The sequence below is a fragment of the Scyliorhinus torazame genome, chromosome 19, assembly GCF_047496885.1.
Source record: "Scyliorhinus torazame isolate Kashiwa2021f chromosome 19, sScyTor2.1, whole genome shotgun sequence".
NCBI lineage: Eukaryota > Metazoa > Chordata > Chondrichthyes > Carcharhiniformes > Scyliorhinidae > Scyliorhinus > Scyliorhinus torazame.
This window is the reverse complement of record NC_092725.1, coordinates 70,880,315-70,897,105: the sequence shown is the minus strand read 5'-3', so window position 1 is coordinate 70,897,105 and position 16,791 is coordinate 70,880,315. Positions and strand designations below refer to the sequence as shown.

Genomic DNA, 16,791 nt, shown 5'->3' with positions numbered 1-16,791 from the left:
TTCTTTTGGCTTCTGGATGTTGTTTGGGAAGTTATTAAGGATTACTTAGTGTTGTATTCCTTGGGGATGTATTTGAATTGCTGGTTGCCAAGATGTTCACTGTATGTTTTAAAAAGGTTAACTTGAGTTCTTAGACTAAACACTGTTTTGCTTTAAGAAAATACTTTTCCATTTCTGCTGTACCGCACCTGTAGAGTGGGCCGTGTGCTCCCCATACCACAATCTATTAAAAGTTGTGGGTCAGGTGAACTCCATGATACACTTTGGGGTTCTCTAAACCCTGGCCCATAACAAATTGCAAAGGTCAATTTAACCAATCCTATGTAGAAGGAGTCTGGCTTCTTCAGTTGTCATAGGACAAATCTGACCTCACAACACAAAAGAGAAAAACAAACAATAGCTAATCCTAAATCAGATTCAATTGTCCCACTTTCCAATACATGTAGTACCCAGATTTATGACACTACCACATTTTTCTTGGCCAGATGTTCTTTTACCTAGTTTGCACCAAAATTTATTATAGTTTTGGGCCGTTCACCGGGGAAAAAAAGGATAATATCTTGGTTAAGAAATCAAATGTCTGAGAAGAGTTTTTATTAAGTCCTTAGAAATGAATGGAACCAACAGCCAGTGCAATTGCAAATTGTATTTTCAAAAACTATTAGCGTAAATTCACTGGTACTGTGCTCTCAGTAATAGCTTCACTCAAAGGAAGTCTGAGTCAGAATCAGTGCTACAATATTGTAGTTCTGTGTGTTCCCTTTGAGCATAGCCCCTTGCTGAGTACGCAGAATCAGTTAATGTACCCTCTGGACCATCACTTAAAAGTGAACATGTAAAGCAAAATTATTTTTTACTTAGTCTAATCCTCCTCACCACCACCCTTTGTGATACCATTATTCCACATTGTATTCATTGCAGTGTTATCATGAGGTTTAAGATTTGCACTTACTTAAAACAACAAAGCTGGCAGGACTGAATTACACTTTGATTTCCACACCATTACTTAAAAGCTGTGTTCTTACGCATGTGCATTCTTAACTCAGAAATGTTCAAACGTCAGTTAAATGTTTACTCCGAACAAAAAGACAAAGATTAAAATTACATTTTAGAAAGTTCCAATTAAGTCTTTTTGAAACTTTTGATGTAGTCATGGGTGCAATTGTACTGCAGCTGTTCCAAAGGCTTTGTGATGATGTTACAGGCTTTTCCAGGGGTTGGTCCCAGCACTTTTGTTTCCAAATCACAGCATGGGTTAGATTTCACAGCAGGGGCGATGGTCGCTCATCAGTGCACCCAACCCAATTAGTAGGGAATGATCACCTTGATCGGAAACAACTCCATTATTGTTGTATCATGCAAATACTAGCAAAGTAGTAGGTAAACTAGATGGACATAGGACTATGCATTGAAATCATAGTCCTGAAATAACGTCCAAAATTGGTATTTACTCTCTGCATGAGCAATAATCCTAATCCCAGTACCTGCCTTGTTCCCTTCGCCCCTTATTCTTTCACCTTTCAGCCATTGATCTGACTCATGTTAAGTAATGACTTGATCTTTGTTGAATGGGTTCAAGTTAGGAACTGAAGCAGTCTCACAACCCTCCATGTAAAACAGTCCCTCCAACTCGCTGTCCTAAATCGTAGTTAATGTTATACCTACGTCATCTTGTTCTAGACACCTCGGGCGGGATTCTCCCCTACCCGGTGCGGCGGGCTATACCGGCGCTGAGGAGTGGCGTGGACCACTCCGGCGTCGGGCTGCCCGGAAGGTGAGGAATCCTGTGCACCTTCAGGGGCTGGCCCGGCACCGGTGGGGTTGGCGCTGCGCCAGCCGGCGCCGATGGGCATGGCTCCACGCTAACTGGCGCCGAAGGGCCTCTGCCGGCCGGCGAGAGTTGGCGCATGTGCGGGAGCACCAGCGTGTGCTGGTGCCATCCCAGCGCATGCGCAGGGGGGTTCATCTCCACGCCGGCCATGCTGGACTGTTACACCGGCCGGCGCGGAGGGAAAGAGTGCCCCCACGGCACAGGCCCGCCCGCGGATCGGTGGGCCCCGATGGTGGGCCAGGTCACCGTGGGGCACCCCCCCACCCCCCACCCCCCCGGGACAGATCCCCCCTCCCCCGCAGGCTGCCCACAGAGCCAGGTCCTGCTGGTACAGACCTGGTGTATTTTACGCCGGTGGGACCCGCTGAAAAACAGGCGACCACTCGGCCCATCGCGGGCCGGAGAATCGCCAGGGGGGCCGCTGCCAACGGCCCCCGACTGGCGCGATGCCCACCCCTGCTGAAAAACCAGCGCCGGAGAATCCGGCAGCCAGCGTCGGGGAGGCGAGGCGGGATTCACGCCACCCCCCGGCGATTCTCCGGCCCAGCGGGGGATCGGAGAATCCCGCCCCTCGTTCTTCTGATATCTAACTGCAACTTCAGCAAAATAATCAGTGGAAACCACAGAGTAAGAAAAGAAAACAAGTGATTTATGCAATTTCTCCGCCTTTCTGCCAAGATACAGTCGGATATAACGAAACCTCCACTGAAATTATTGGAATCGGCTTTCACATATTGTCTCATCTTTCCAAACTTGTAAACTCTTGTCAGATCACCCCTTAATCTCCTCTGCTCTAACAAAACAAGCCAAATTTTTCAAATCATTCCTCATATTTGTATTTTGGCATGTTATCCTGCAGGCTCGGCAGTAAGTTTCACTCAAAGGCAGTATGGGTCAGAAATTAAGGCGACAACATTTTAGGTTTGGTTCTTCAACCTATGCTCTCTTTGAATGCGATTCCTTGCTGGGAGTTGAGGGAACATTTACTCCATTCTTCACATTAAGTACTGCATTCAGGATGTATTCTAAGCCACAGCACAACAATGGGCACTTTATAAATAGAATACCATGTTGGAATGGGCAGTGCAAACCCTGGTTTCCTTATTTGCAACAGCAGTCATTGCCAATTAAGGATCCTCACACTCGAAAGCACAATGGAGAAATGCAGTTACAGCTGCAAGATCATTTTTAATACAAACCCTTAAATTCTCAGAATATTTGCTCCATTGAACAATGCTAAAATGAAAATTGTATTCTCTTTTCATCTTAAGCAGCGAACACTGAACATAAGTCACAAACAAACTACAAAGAACAATAAAATATATCACTCACCCAGGCAGTTATGGCCGTCATGCGCCAACATAAAGCCATCGTAACAAGTACATCTGTAGTTGCCTGGAATGTTGATACACTCATGAACGCAGCCGCCATTGTAGTCATTGTCACATTCATCAATGTCTGAAAGACAGTTAGCAAGACATACTTCAGTGAGGCATAGGACACTCTGGAAGGCATCACACATAAAAGTAAGGTTGTTGATGGTGATGAAGACAGGCACCATAGTGAAGGTATTTGTTAGTTCCAGTGAAGCTAGGTTTCCAATTAAAGAATACAAACAACTTACAGCAAACATCGCAAGCAAGTGCACGGCTGTGGAAAATAAGAATGAGAAAAGGGTAAAAGTTCAACATGAGAGAACAGTCACAAAAATGGTCTGTCACCACAGCTCTGTGGGAAAGATTGTCACAGACCACGTCATTAAAAAAAAGGGAAAGTGTCACTAATTTAAAAGCAAAGCAGAAAAGATTCTGAATGTAGATGTCCGAAAATAAGATTAAAATTTGTTTGGTTGAACTTGTCTTGTGTAACATAAAATTAAAGTTTCTGCTCACAATATTAGCTGAACATTTACAGATTAGCAATGGCAGTATTAACTCAATTATTTTGAGTATGCACTGTTCTTCATGCAAACAATACATGATAAAGTGGATTCTCTGCTGCCTGTTTCTGGCAGTCCCCCGTCATTGGCATCAGCGAAGTACATAACCGCGCCGGCAGTAGGATCCAAATAGGTCATTTGAATCAGATTAATGAGCTGGAAGCCCAATTCTCCATGGCCCCATGATGCTCCAGGCCTCTCCGCCAGAATTCATGTGGGCATGGATTGGTGCAATTATATTCAAGTGTTGCCCTGACACAGTGGACCCCACAGTGGGCAAGGGGGTAAGTATTTAATGTGCCCCCAAAGTCCCTCTCCGCCCTCAAAGCAAATCCTGCCAACCCACCCTCATAACACACATCCATCAGAGACACCCTTATATCTGAGACTCCCCCCTCTCCCCCCCCCCCAATCAGCCACCCTTGCCTGGAAGCTGAAGAGCAGTCCAGGCAGGAATAGTGAAAAATCACGTTTTTCACTTGTCAGCCCCTTACACCCACTGCCTCAGACAGAAATATTGAAAGCAGCAGCTGCTACTTCAAAGAAAGCCAAAACCACATCACAAGGCTTTAAAAAACCCTTGGATCCCTTGATCTGTATGGGTGGCTTCTATTCGCTTTCACACAGAAATGGCTTTTAGTAGGCTGAGATTGACAGGGAGATAGCTTCCAGGGAGCCAGGTGTCCGGATTGCTCATTTCCATTTCCCTTCATGCTTGACTGCATCTCCTGCTGTTAACCACAATGTTTATAAGGATCTGGCTATGGTTGACAGGTCCTCCGTACATCAAAATAAGTGGTGCGCCTGCTGAGAAAAAGAGGAGTGATAGAACTTATCTTCTAGATGTTTCTAAAATTGTGGTTAGCTTCACAGCAGGATGGTGCTTGAGATGCCTTCAAGTGTGAAGGGAAATGAAAATAAACAATCCAGATACCTGGCTGTCTTGAAGCTATTACCCTGTCAGTGACAGCCTACTAAAAACTATTTATATTTGAAAGTGAATAGAAGCATCACAGATCAAAGGATCTGAGGGGGTTTAAAGCCTTGTGGTGTGTTTTGTCTTTGTATGATGCGTAGGACACCTGTAACAGCTGCTTGCAACACTTCTGTCTGAGGCAACAGGTGAAAAGGATCGATAAATGAAAAGGCAGTGATTTTGCATTGTTTCTGCCTGGAATACTCTTTAGTTTCCAGGCCGGGGGGGGGGGGGGTCGGAACATCCTTATGCATGTGTGCTGTGGGGCGGGGGGTGGGGTGAGGGGGGGTAATCATAACTCCAGAGGTGATGTGGGGGTGGGTGGTGGTGAATGCCCCTGCTTGTCAGGGAGGGAGTGAGTGGGAGGAGGGGAGCCAGCCACTGCACCTCGTTATCGGGATTCCCATTAATAATGACAGCCCGAGGCAGCACGGTGGTGCAGTGGGTTAGCCCTGCAGCCTCACGGCATCGACGTCCTAGGTTCGATCCCAGCTCTGGGTCACTGTCCGCATGGAGTTTGCACATTCTCCCCGTGTTTGCGTGGGTTTCTCCCCCACAACCCAAAGATGTGCACGCTAGGTGGATTGGCCACGCTAAATTGCCCCTGAATTGGAAAAAATGAATTGGGTACTCTAAATTTATAAAAGAAATAAATAATGGCAGCCCGATAATGGATTCTGATTGAACCCAGCGAGCTCCCCACCATGCATAAATTTGCATGGCAAGGGTATCACTCTTGGGTGCCACGCCTAGCCCCAGTGCAGGCCAGGAGAATCCTGTCCAATATCATATCAACATGGAGTAGAATTGTCTGCCAACTGTCATTTCCAGACTAAACCTTAGAGACTGAAGTGCCATTTGTGAGAAGTCCATTGCTAAAACCTGATCCGAGTCGGAGGACTGAAAACATGACATCCAAACTTGTCTGAAAAAAAGAGAATTAATCAATTTAATATTTTAGGAGCCGGCCGTTTAAAAAAAAAACTTTCCAAGAAAAGCACCATCATCAGTTCGTGGAGCCTTCCAAAACTAGCAATCGCAGGCTAAGTCTTTGTCTCTGAGTGAATGGTAATACCATCTTGAAGTTCCAACAGCTCTCAAAGTCACACATGAATTTTTCAACATGAATCACACTTCCTAATCAATTCGGACTCATCCAAGGCCCAGACCAATCACAAAATTGGATAGATGGGAGGAAAGAATTGTTAAGATCCAGCATCCCTTCAGGTTTAGATAAAAAGTCGGAACACCTGCAAGCAAAGGAAAGGGCATTCCAGATAGTTAGACAGTCAGAACTCTGAGCAGCACAAGACAATATTTTGAGTAGCAAATAAACACGGTGCAGAGGCCAATCCTCAGTCCAGCCACTTAAGCAACAACCACACAGGGGCACTAAATAAGGGAATACAGTACCAGGCCAGGCCAGCAGTGCGACTATACCAATGCTGTGTAGCGAGGCACCCTCACAGATGACATCAGTATCCTACAACAGCAGCCCTATGTTGCCAGTTCAACAGACTTAACTCTGAAAAAACACAGAAGACCCAAAGATGATCCACAAATTTGACACTTGAAACCCAGAAAACACACAACCGTGGTTCTTGGGCGAGGTCAATGATCTTAATTTCTCATTTTGGACCATGGACATTAGGATTAACCAGCCCTAACCCTGTGTCACATTTCTTCACCAGCTCAGATATTCTGATTGGGGCAAAGAAATACTGAGTGAGGAAATGGCACCCAGTGATTCACAGAGGATGAGAGAGCCATCAAGCCAAAACTGCCCAATTTATTCCAACTATCATTTTCTGACCACTAAACAATCCTCAATCCGTGCTAATACAATACCCTCAATCCGTGCTAATACAATACCCTCAATCCGTGCTAATACAATACCCTCAATCCGTGCTAATACAATACCCTCAATCCGTACTAATACAATACCCTCAATCCGTGCTAATACAATACCCTCCATCTGTGCTAATACAATACCCTCCATCCGTGCTAGTACAATACCCTCCATCCGTGCTAATACAATACCCTCAATCCGTGCTAATACAATACCCTCAATCCGTGCTAATACAATACTCTCAATCCGTGCTAATACAATACCCTCAATCCGTGCTAATATAATACCCTCAATCCGTGCTAATACAATACCCTCAATCCGTGCTAATACAATACCCTCAATCCGTGCTAATACAATACCCTCAATCCGTGCTAATACAATACCCTCCATCTGTGCTAATACAATACCCTCCATCCGTGCTAATACAATACCCTCAATCCGTGCTAATACAATACCCTCAATCCGTGCTAATACAATACTCTCAATCCGTGCTAATACAATACCCTCAATCCGTGCTAATACAATACCCTCCATCCGTGCTAATACAATATACCCAATCCCACGAGTCCTGATTTTATATAATAAACGCTTATGTGAGATCTTTTGAATGATTTTTGTAAATCTGAGTACACTACATCCATCCAACATTTTACATCCTCAAAAAAACTCCATCAAATTTGTCAAACTTTGTTTCCCTTTCGTAAATTCATGTTGACTCAGAAAATCATAACATGACTAAGCAAAGAACTTTTACCACATCACTACTGATATCAGGCTGAACGGCTCATAATTCCTCCTTTCTGGAATGGTGGGGTTATGTTTTCTACCTTCCAATGCTTGAGCAGTGTTGCAGAATCTAAGGAATATTGCAAGATCAAAAACTGTGGATCCACTACCTCTGCAGCTGCTTCTTAAAACTTTTGAGTGCAGGTTGTCAGGTGCAGGGGAATTTTCACCGCTTAGTCCCATTTATTCACAGCACAGAAGGAGGCCATTTGGCCTATCGGGTCTTTGCCAGGACTATTTCTTTACTTATACTGATTTGTTTAAGGTCCTCATTCGTGTTGTCTTGTGTCTTGTCCATGCAGGCAGATGCAAAGTATTTGTTTTTTAAAAATATATTTTATTCCAAACACAGTCAAATACAAACAGCAAATAACACCTGAAAATAAATATGTTACACACAGTTTGTCAATTTACCCCCTTTTTCGACCTTAAAAATTTGTGCAGATTCCCCAACCACGCTGAGACCCCCAAAGGTGCTGCTGACCTCCAACTCAGTAAAATCCATCACCAGGCAATCAGAGGCCACAACGTCGGTGCCCTTACCCTCCAGCATCCGTGGCAAGTCCGACACCCCAAAAATCACCACCAAAAGGCATGTTGTCATCCAGGCCCCCACTATTCCCAACAGTCTTGAACACAACCTCCTAGAAATCCTCCAGAATTGCCCACCCCCACATCATATGAGCGTGATTTGCCAGCCCCCTCCCACCCACTGTTGCATACATCCTCCACTCCTGGGGAAAACCCACTCCTCTGGGTCCATGTCATATGGACCCTGTGTACCACCATGAACTGTAGAAGGCTCATCCTTGAGCGGAGTCTACATTATAATTTCCATAGCATATCCTCAATTAGTTTACATCCAACAAGAAGTTCAAGAATGAGAGAAAGTGAGAATTGAAGAAGTGGATAGCAAGGTGTAAAATCTTCCTGGCTATTTTCTTGAGTTAAGCATGATGGAGTCGGTGAGTAAAGTTTGTACTTTTTGAATCGGACCCTCATTTTAAAGGGAAAATGAGAAAGGGGAAGTGATCCTCCCAGTTTCGAAGGAAACTGAGATTCAAAACCAAAACTTCTGCTTGAGACGGAGATGGGGGGCAGGTCCATCAGAGCGCTCAGTAGATAAGGAGCCCTGCGGTGCAGTACCAATCGGCTGGAGGTGATGAGAGGCTAGCACCAGAAGCTCAGGACGTGTAAAGTTATAGTTGCTGTTTCTGTTGCTTGAAGATAACATTGATGGATCTATATCATCCAAACCACTAAGCAAAATGGAACAGGCAGACATGAGCTTTTCTGAAGTGACGACTGTCCCTGTGGAACTCAGGTTGATGTGCAATGCTGTCAGCTGAGGATCAAGTTAAATTGTCGACAAAGAGGAGTCGAAAGTGAGTAAGACAGAATTTTGAAGATGAAATAAATGCTGAGTGGATTTACGAGTTAATTCGCAAGATCTATCTTATTTGTGTCTGATATTTAATGTACAATTTATTACTCATAATTGACTGCAATTTCCCTGTTAATTTGTGTCTAATTTATGTTAATTCTGGTTTGTAGAGTACAGGCGGTTACATAAGGGAGTATTTTAGTGTTTGCTTTGTTTGACCCTTGTATAGGAATTTTTTTGTTTTAAACCGTAGAACATTCGTGCCTTCATTTTTTCAGAAAATAGCTGGGATCTTTTGTTTTTTCCACACAAAAGATTTACTCATCCCCCTTAAGATCATAACGTAACATATTGTAAGGAGTCCTTACTATCATATTTAACATCTGCAGCTGTTCTGCTATTCCAGCTGGAAGCTCTTTTCCAGTTTTTTCTTTGCCACTTTGATTTCCTTTTTGGTATGCTTCTACATTCTTCCTAGTGAAACTAAGAGCCATCAGAAATATTTTTTTAATTTAAAAAATAAATAAATTTAGAGTACCCAATTATTTTTTTTCCAATTAAGGGGCAATTTAGCATGGCCAATCCACCTAACCTGCACATTTTTGGGTTGTGAGGGTGAAACCCATGCAGACATGGGGAGAATGTGCAAACACCACACGGACAGTGACCCAGGGCCGGGACTCGAACCCGGGTTGTCAGCACTGTAGTCCCAGTGCTAACCACTGTGCCACGTGCCGCCCTGGGCCATCAGAAATATGAGGAACAAGGAGAACACAGGCAGACTAAGATAGTGAGTAGTTGTGTGTTAAACAATGACATCAAAGAAAGTAAAGAGTTGGGTTTATATCGTACTTTTCATGTCATCAAGATGTCCCAAAGTACTTCACAGACAAGTGGTCAAACATGGCAGCTAATGTATGATCAGAAACAACAGCAAGTTGGTTAATCTATTTTGATGATCTTGGTCGAAGGAAGATGTTCACCAAGCAGGGATTGGATAGACTTGGGTTGTTTTCCTTGGAGCAGAGGATCTGAGGGGGGACATGATTGAGATGTATAAAATGAGGGGCATAGATAGAGTAAATGTGTAAACGTTTCCCCTTGGTGACGGGATCACTGACAGGGGGCATAGATTTAAGGCAAGAGGCATGAGATTTAGAGGGAATGTGAGGAAAACCTTTTTCACCCAGAGGTGAGTTCGGAACTTGCTGCCTGAAGGGGTGGTGGAGGCAGAAACCGTCATAACATTTAAGAAGTATTTAGGTGTGCACTTGTGATTCCAAGTGCTGGAAAATGGGACTAGAATAGTTAGGGGGTGGGTTTTTGACCGGTGCAGATGTGATGGGCCGAGGGGCTTTTTCTGTGCTGTATGACTCTATGACTCTATTTGCATGGCAATAGTTACAGAGGTGAAGGCTTCAGCGTAAAATCAGTCTTAAAGTTATGCACCTCATTGTAAACATCCTCATATAAAGCCTATATTAAGCATTTGGCACTAAATAAGCTAATTGTGTGGTATTAAACTTGTCAAGCAAACCATGCTGGATTTTCGAGGGCGTTGTATTCCCCACCCCCTCCACGACCTAAAGGACTTGGAGCATGCCACCCAAAAGATGGCTGCCCTGCAACCAGTCTGTGCTTGGCAGAGTGTTCATTTGCTCAGGGCAAGACTTCTGCCCCCATCTGGAGAGCGAGTTCCACCTTAAGAGAGCTCAGGTTGGCTGGCAGACCTGAGTGAGAGTGGATGCGAGAGGGGTAGATTTGAGAGTCTGAGCGGGGGGGAGGGGCGTTAAAGGGAGGGTACAACTTGGTAATGGTGGAGTTGTGCCTCTGACAGCACAAGAGGATATCCAAAGGAGGTTCTCCCAGCCACTCTTACCCAATACCAGTTCACTCGGTAAAAGCTCCTGGGCTACCTGCCTGGGATGAGCAACCCTTTGCAATGGGTAAAATAGAGGTGGGGGCAGGATGAGGCACTTATCCAGTAAACAGGACAGGAGAGGGTGGGAAGGTAGCGGGCAGGCCATACGTTGGTTGTGTTATTCTGAATCACACAGTAGATATCTAGTCAACTGAGCTAACCAGGCTCCTGCCTAAAAATTACTGTTGTCAATATTAGCTGACTAAGACTCAATTCAGTTTTTATGATATTTCTCTGTATGTTATGTAAACAGAGATGTTAATCCATTCATTTTAAACAAATTAAACCCTCTGCTAAAAGAGCAAAGTCATAGAATCCCTACAGTGCAGATGGGGGCCATTTGGACCATCGAGTCTGCATTGACTCTCTGAAAGATAACCCTGCCCAAGCCCATTCCCCTGCCCTATCTCCGGAACCCTGTCTAACCTTTGGACATTTAGGGGCAATTTAGCATGGCCAATCCACCTAACCTGTACATGTTTGTACAATGGGAGGAAACCGGAGCACCCAGAGGAAACCCATGCAGACATGGGGAAAACGTGCAAACACCACACAGTCACCCATGGTCAGAATTGAACCTAGGTCTCTGGTGCTGAGAGGCAGCAGTGCTAACCACTCAGCCACCGTGCCGCCCTGTGCCATATAAATGAGTTAAACATGCATACACAAATTTCAGCAACAATAATTTCTGGGTTTATGAGAGAGACTCGCACAACTTTTAATTCAGGAGCATTAAGAGAATAGTTATCAAGTTATTGGCGAAAGATGTAAACTACAACATCTTACTAAAACACAAATCATTGAACACATTCATCTGATAAATAGCAAAGCAGACCAAATGTCAAGACAGGAAAAAAATGAATACAAAATAACAATGTAATCTTTGAGGTTAGATGACAATAATAAACTCTTTTCAGTTTATGACATTAACTAACCTCTCAATTAAATATAATTCCCAGCCATCCATTATTCTCCAAGTACTCTGTCAAAGAAACATTACTCTCTTTAATACCCCATTCACATTGCTATGGAAGTAGTGCAGTAGTTCAGTCAGGTTCCTAGTGATCTGACATTTTAAAAAAAATTCTTGGAATGCTAACAAGGCAGTCTTTATTGTCCATCAGGAGCTGGCTTAAGGGCATTATATATCAACAAATGGTATGGAACTACAGTCGCATGTAAACGGGCCATGTCGGAACAGTCATTTTCCTCCTCTGAAGAACATTAGTGAAACAATTGGTTTTCCAACAATCCAGCAGCTTTCATAGTGGTCAACACAGTGTAAGATTTATTTAATTCAATTTCACAATCTACCATGTTGTGATCTAAACTCTCAATTTTAGGTCACTAGTCCGATACCATAACCACTAAACTATTATACCCAAAAAACAACTGGACAGTAAAAACATCTGAACAGCTATGGTGACAGAAGAAACGTCTGTGCAGTTGCTAAATGATTGCTGAGAAAAATTACGGTTCCAACAGCAAGCCACAAAAATGATATAGTTTGCCTTTACTACTGGCCACACTTTACCACCACCCTCTGTGGAAAGCACTGAATGAAAAACATGTATTTCATATGCAACAAGTTTTTTTATCCATTATGACAATCTCTTGTATGAGTTTCCCCTTCAAATAAACTTTCCAATCTTATAATTAACACTTGTTATCAAATATTATAAAGTATCTTTCTTAAAAAGTGGATTATTCAACATTAAGATGTCTCAGTAGCTGTTTTCATATTGCAATGTTTTAATTTATTTGTTTCAGGACAAAAACAAAGACAAGTATCAACAGCACAAAATAAAGCTACTGACAGTCATCTGAAGACCCTTTCAGTTGTTAGGAAATGGAATGAAAACTGTATGTTCCTTCTCAGGAGACCTGCTAATGATTAAAAGGGTAAAATAAATATTATATAATTTATGTACAGTTTTTCTTGCTAAAGAGATGCTGGATGCAAATTATAAATTGTCAGCCATCCCTTTTTCTCCTGAAAACAGGTGTCCAACATTTATAAACAGGGGAGGAACCTCAACGATCCCATTGAACCCCAAAGTCTGGTGTCATAAGATTTGCAAGCAGGCCTGTGATGGATGAGTAGCATCTCCACTTGAAGCATGAGGGAAGGTGCTTAAATATGGTAAATAGGGTCCTATGACAAATGTAGGGTTTCATTTGCAAGTTTCAGGGACAAATGGGTGGGGTGTGAATCGTGCATACTCTCATCTATTTGAAGTAAGGGTAAAGTGAACAATAAGTGAAGGCAGCGAGAGGAAGAAATAAGTCAATTATATAATGCATTCAATATTATTTCCTAAGCAGCATGTTTAAAGCCAAACAGAAAAAAAGTTATAATAATCCGAAGTAAGAATCTGAAAGTGTGAACTGGGAGTATACATATTTTCCAAACGCATTTCATGTGAACTGCAAACCAGCAAAATCAGTGCCACTTTAAAGCTTTTCCTCTTCAGCATCACTACTAGCACCATTCATGGTACAAGAGATTGAATACGATGGGCAAGAATTCCTGCTTGAGGTGTGTCACGGTGTTCAATCCCTCACAATAGTAAAGGACCAGGAGTGATACCGAGCAGGAGAAGGAAGTCCTAGAAACGACCTCAAATTGAAAACAGAGATTAGCACATCTTGTTGGCAGATGATTTTAAAATAAGGGATGTAGTGAACCATAAATGAAAGTGGAACATGGCAAAAACTAGATTATGCAAGTTGACATGGTAATAGACAATGGACTTTAGAATAGCATTCGAGAACATAATGTAAATGCAACACATTAGTTTGGGTAGATGTACCAAAGGATTTAAAGGTCTGGATATATTAAAAACCTGTAAATCAGTAAAGGCAGCTAAAAAGGATAATTGATGATGAACTGCATCCTAAAATATACAGAATATAAAAGCCATAAAGTAATACTGTTTTTGAGAACTAATTTAAAATATTCTACATTTTGGAAAGGTAGAAAGTATATTTTGGCCTTAGAGAAAATCTATTGGTAATTCACCTGGAATGAAAGGATTTATTAGAATGAGAAATAAAGCAAAGTTGAGTTAAATCTCCTTAGATTAGAATATTTTGAGTTTACTAACAACTCCCTAATACAAAAGGACACAGCTGAAGACAGAGCAATCAGCAATACACCGAAAACAGAAACCAATGAATCAACATGGAAAGAAAACCACCTGCTTTCAAGCCAGTGCATGCCCCCCTCTGAGCCCCCTAGCCTCAAAGGTAGCACCACATCGGCGGATGTGGGTTTTAAGCCAAGGGATGTAGTGAACCACAAAGAAAGAAACATGGCAAAAACTAGGTTATGCAAGTGGACAATTACCATGAGCAGTACAGACCTAAATCTCACTGAAGAATTAAAGTAATGCAGGAATTTGATGGGCTATTTGAGGAGCAGAAGTACATAGTTAAGTACATAGATTTTGGCTGAATTTAGTGCATCCAGAAAATAAACTTCAAAAAGTTTGCTCAAATATGTTATGTGATGCACTTCTCTAGATGTCTATTGGCGTAGAGTCAGGTGAAGTTTTCAGGAAGGACATAGATACTTACTTCATAAGTAAGAGTGTTAATGGGCATGCAGAAAAAGGAACTGAGCTCCCTGGTTAACATATGGTCGAGCAAACGCAATGGTCCAAATGGAGTACTTCTGATCCTGCGTTCCTTCATTGGCTGGGCTTTAAAACCCTACAAGTGGCACAAGGTGGTAGGAAACAGGCTACACTGCAATTCCAAAAAAAGGTGAGGCTCTACAGTTCCTGCCAAAGCAGGTGTTCAAAGTTTCCCCTGTGGGAGTGATGGAAAAATTAAATCAAAGGGCACGCTGTCCTGTGATTATTTTCACAAGCTACAAGGTTTCAAATCAGTGTCCAACATAAAAGAAAACCCTTTATGCTGTTAAAAGCTAAACATAGCCAAAGAAAGCATGGAAATATTTCCGCTTTGGCACTGCTTTCCAAAATAATAAATAAATCAGGTGTTCTGCAAGCAATTTTGCAGCCAAACTTACAATTACTTCTTTTTTTTAAATAAATTTAGAGTACCCAATTCATTTTTTCCAATTAAGGGGCAATTTAGCGTGACCAATCCACCTAGTCTGCACATCTTTGGGTGTGGGGGCGAAACCCACGCAAACACGGGGAGAATGTGCTAATTCCACATGGATAGTGACCCAGACAAACTTACAATTACTTAACTGCAAATGATTGGTAGAAGAGTAAAAATACATTTTAATAGTACCCAGAAAGACCATTCCTCTAATTTCTTCAGCTTGCTTCATATTTTATTGTAGCTCTTGCCATTTGCTAACTGCAGTTATTTCTCACTTCATTGTAGAATTCATATTCAGAGTGTCAGACCAGCCGGGGTTGGAAACGGGCGAGGAGGCAGTTGTTGTAGCCTTTGCCTCGTTGATCGCCCGAGGGCGGATCCTATTAGGGTGGAGATCTTCCTCTCCACCCTGTGCCCTGGCATGGCGGGGGGGCCTGCTGGAATTCTTGACACTTGAAAAGGTCAAATTTGAACTGAGGGGAAGGATGGAGGGGTCCTACAATTCTTGGCGTTATTCATTATGCACTTTCGAGAATTGGACCACATTGAACATTTGGGGGGGGGGGGGGAAGGGACTAATGGTGACTATGGGTGATTCCTTTTTGTCATTTGTTTATGTTAACATGCAGCCTAATGTCTGGGGTTGGGCGGGAGGATGGGATCATTGTTAGTGATATGGGGATTGACATTACATTCGTTACTGATTATTGTTTATTGTTGAGTGTAAATTTGGGAGAAAATGTGAAAAAGGAGGAGAAAATTTTTTTTTTTTAAGAAAGTAACATTTGTGCCGCACCAGTGCCAGGCAATAACCATATTCAATAAGGAAGAATCTAACTACTTCCCCTTGACTTTCAACAGCAATGCCACTGTCAAATCCCCAACCATCAATATCCTGGGGACCTTCGGCATTGGCCAGAAACCTAACTGTACCAGGTGCAAAAATACTATGGCAACAAATACAGGTCAGATACTTTGTAATCTATGGTGAGTAACTCAAATCCTGACTCCCCAGGAGTGTACTGGAATTCTTTCCACTTGCCTGGATGAATGCAGCTCCAACAACAAGTAGCTCAACACCTTCCAGGAAAAAGAGTGAGTCGCCACTTTAAACATACACTCCCGCCATCAATGGTTCACTGCAGTTGCATATGAACATATGAATTAGGTAGCCTGTTCCGCCATTCCGTAAGATCGTGGCTGATCCGATTGTGGCCTCAGTTGGACTTTCCTTCCTCCCCTTATACCCTTTGACTCCTTCGTCAATCAAGAATTTATCATAATTTATCTACTTCAGCCTGAAAACTATTAAATAACCCTGTCTCCTCCACTCTCTGGGCAAGAGAGTCCCACAGACTCACAAACCTCACTGAAAAAAAACCCTCCTCATCTCCATCAATGTCCTCTATTTCTAATCTCTCTCACAGGGTTAAGCATGCTTTCAAGTCCCCTAAGGACCTTATATATTGCAATAAGATCACCCCTCACGCTTTTAAACTTCAAATGAATGCCAGGCCCAAATTGGCCAACCTTTCCTCATAGGATAACCCCACCCCCACTCAAACAATCAGTCGAGTGAACCTTCTCTGAACTGCTTCTAACGCAATTATGACATTTCTTAAATAAGGGGCCAAAACTGTACATAGTATTACATGTGCAGTCTCACGAATATTGCTTTTGAAGTGATTGCAGAGCTTCTTGCCTCCACAAAATGTATTCCATAAATTGGTTATTCTTTCTGTAAAGAACATTCTGGTACCAAAGAAGGAACATGCTGAAGCCCTCCACCACTCTTTTACACTGCCAAAGACCAGTTCATGTGAATTTTTTGGGTTTATGTAAATAATGAACTGCCATAGATTTACACTCAAAGAATTAGGTACAGCACAGGTCAAAGTCACCTGATATAAATGTAACTGAGATTTCAGGACTTCTGTGGCAATTCCCTCAGCATTTTATCATTTTTTCCTTAGCACAGCCAGCATGGTACAAATGTGTCACCCATGTTAATGCACATTAAACTTTTCA

At 42.6% G+C, this 16,791-nt stretch overlaps 1 protein-coding gene across 3 annotated transcripts in view; it reads right to left on the bottom strand.

Annotated features, from left to right (window-relative positions):
* scube1 (signal peptide, CUB domain, EGF-like 1) overlaps positions 1 to 16,791 on the bottom strand; it is a 406,877-nt gene that overhangs the window by 355,381 nt on the left and 34,705 nt on the right. For all 3 annotated transcript variants that reach the window (XM_072484510.1, XM_072484511.1, XM_072484512.1), the window contains exon 3: positions 3,164 to 3,289. In XM_072484510.1, coding sequence (XP_072340611.1) covers positions 3,164 to 3,289 — 126 coding nt within the window. The remainder of the gene's footprint in view (positions 1 to 3,163; positions 3,290 to 16,791) is intronic.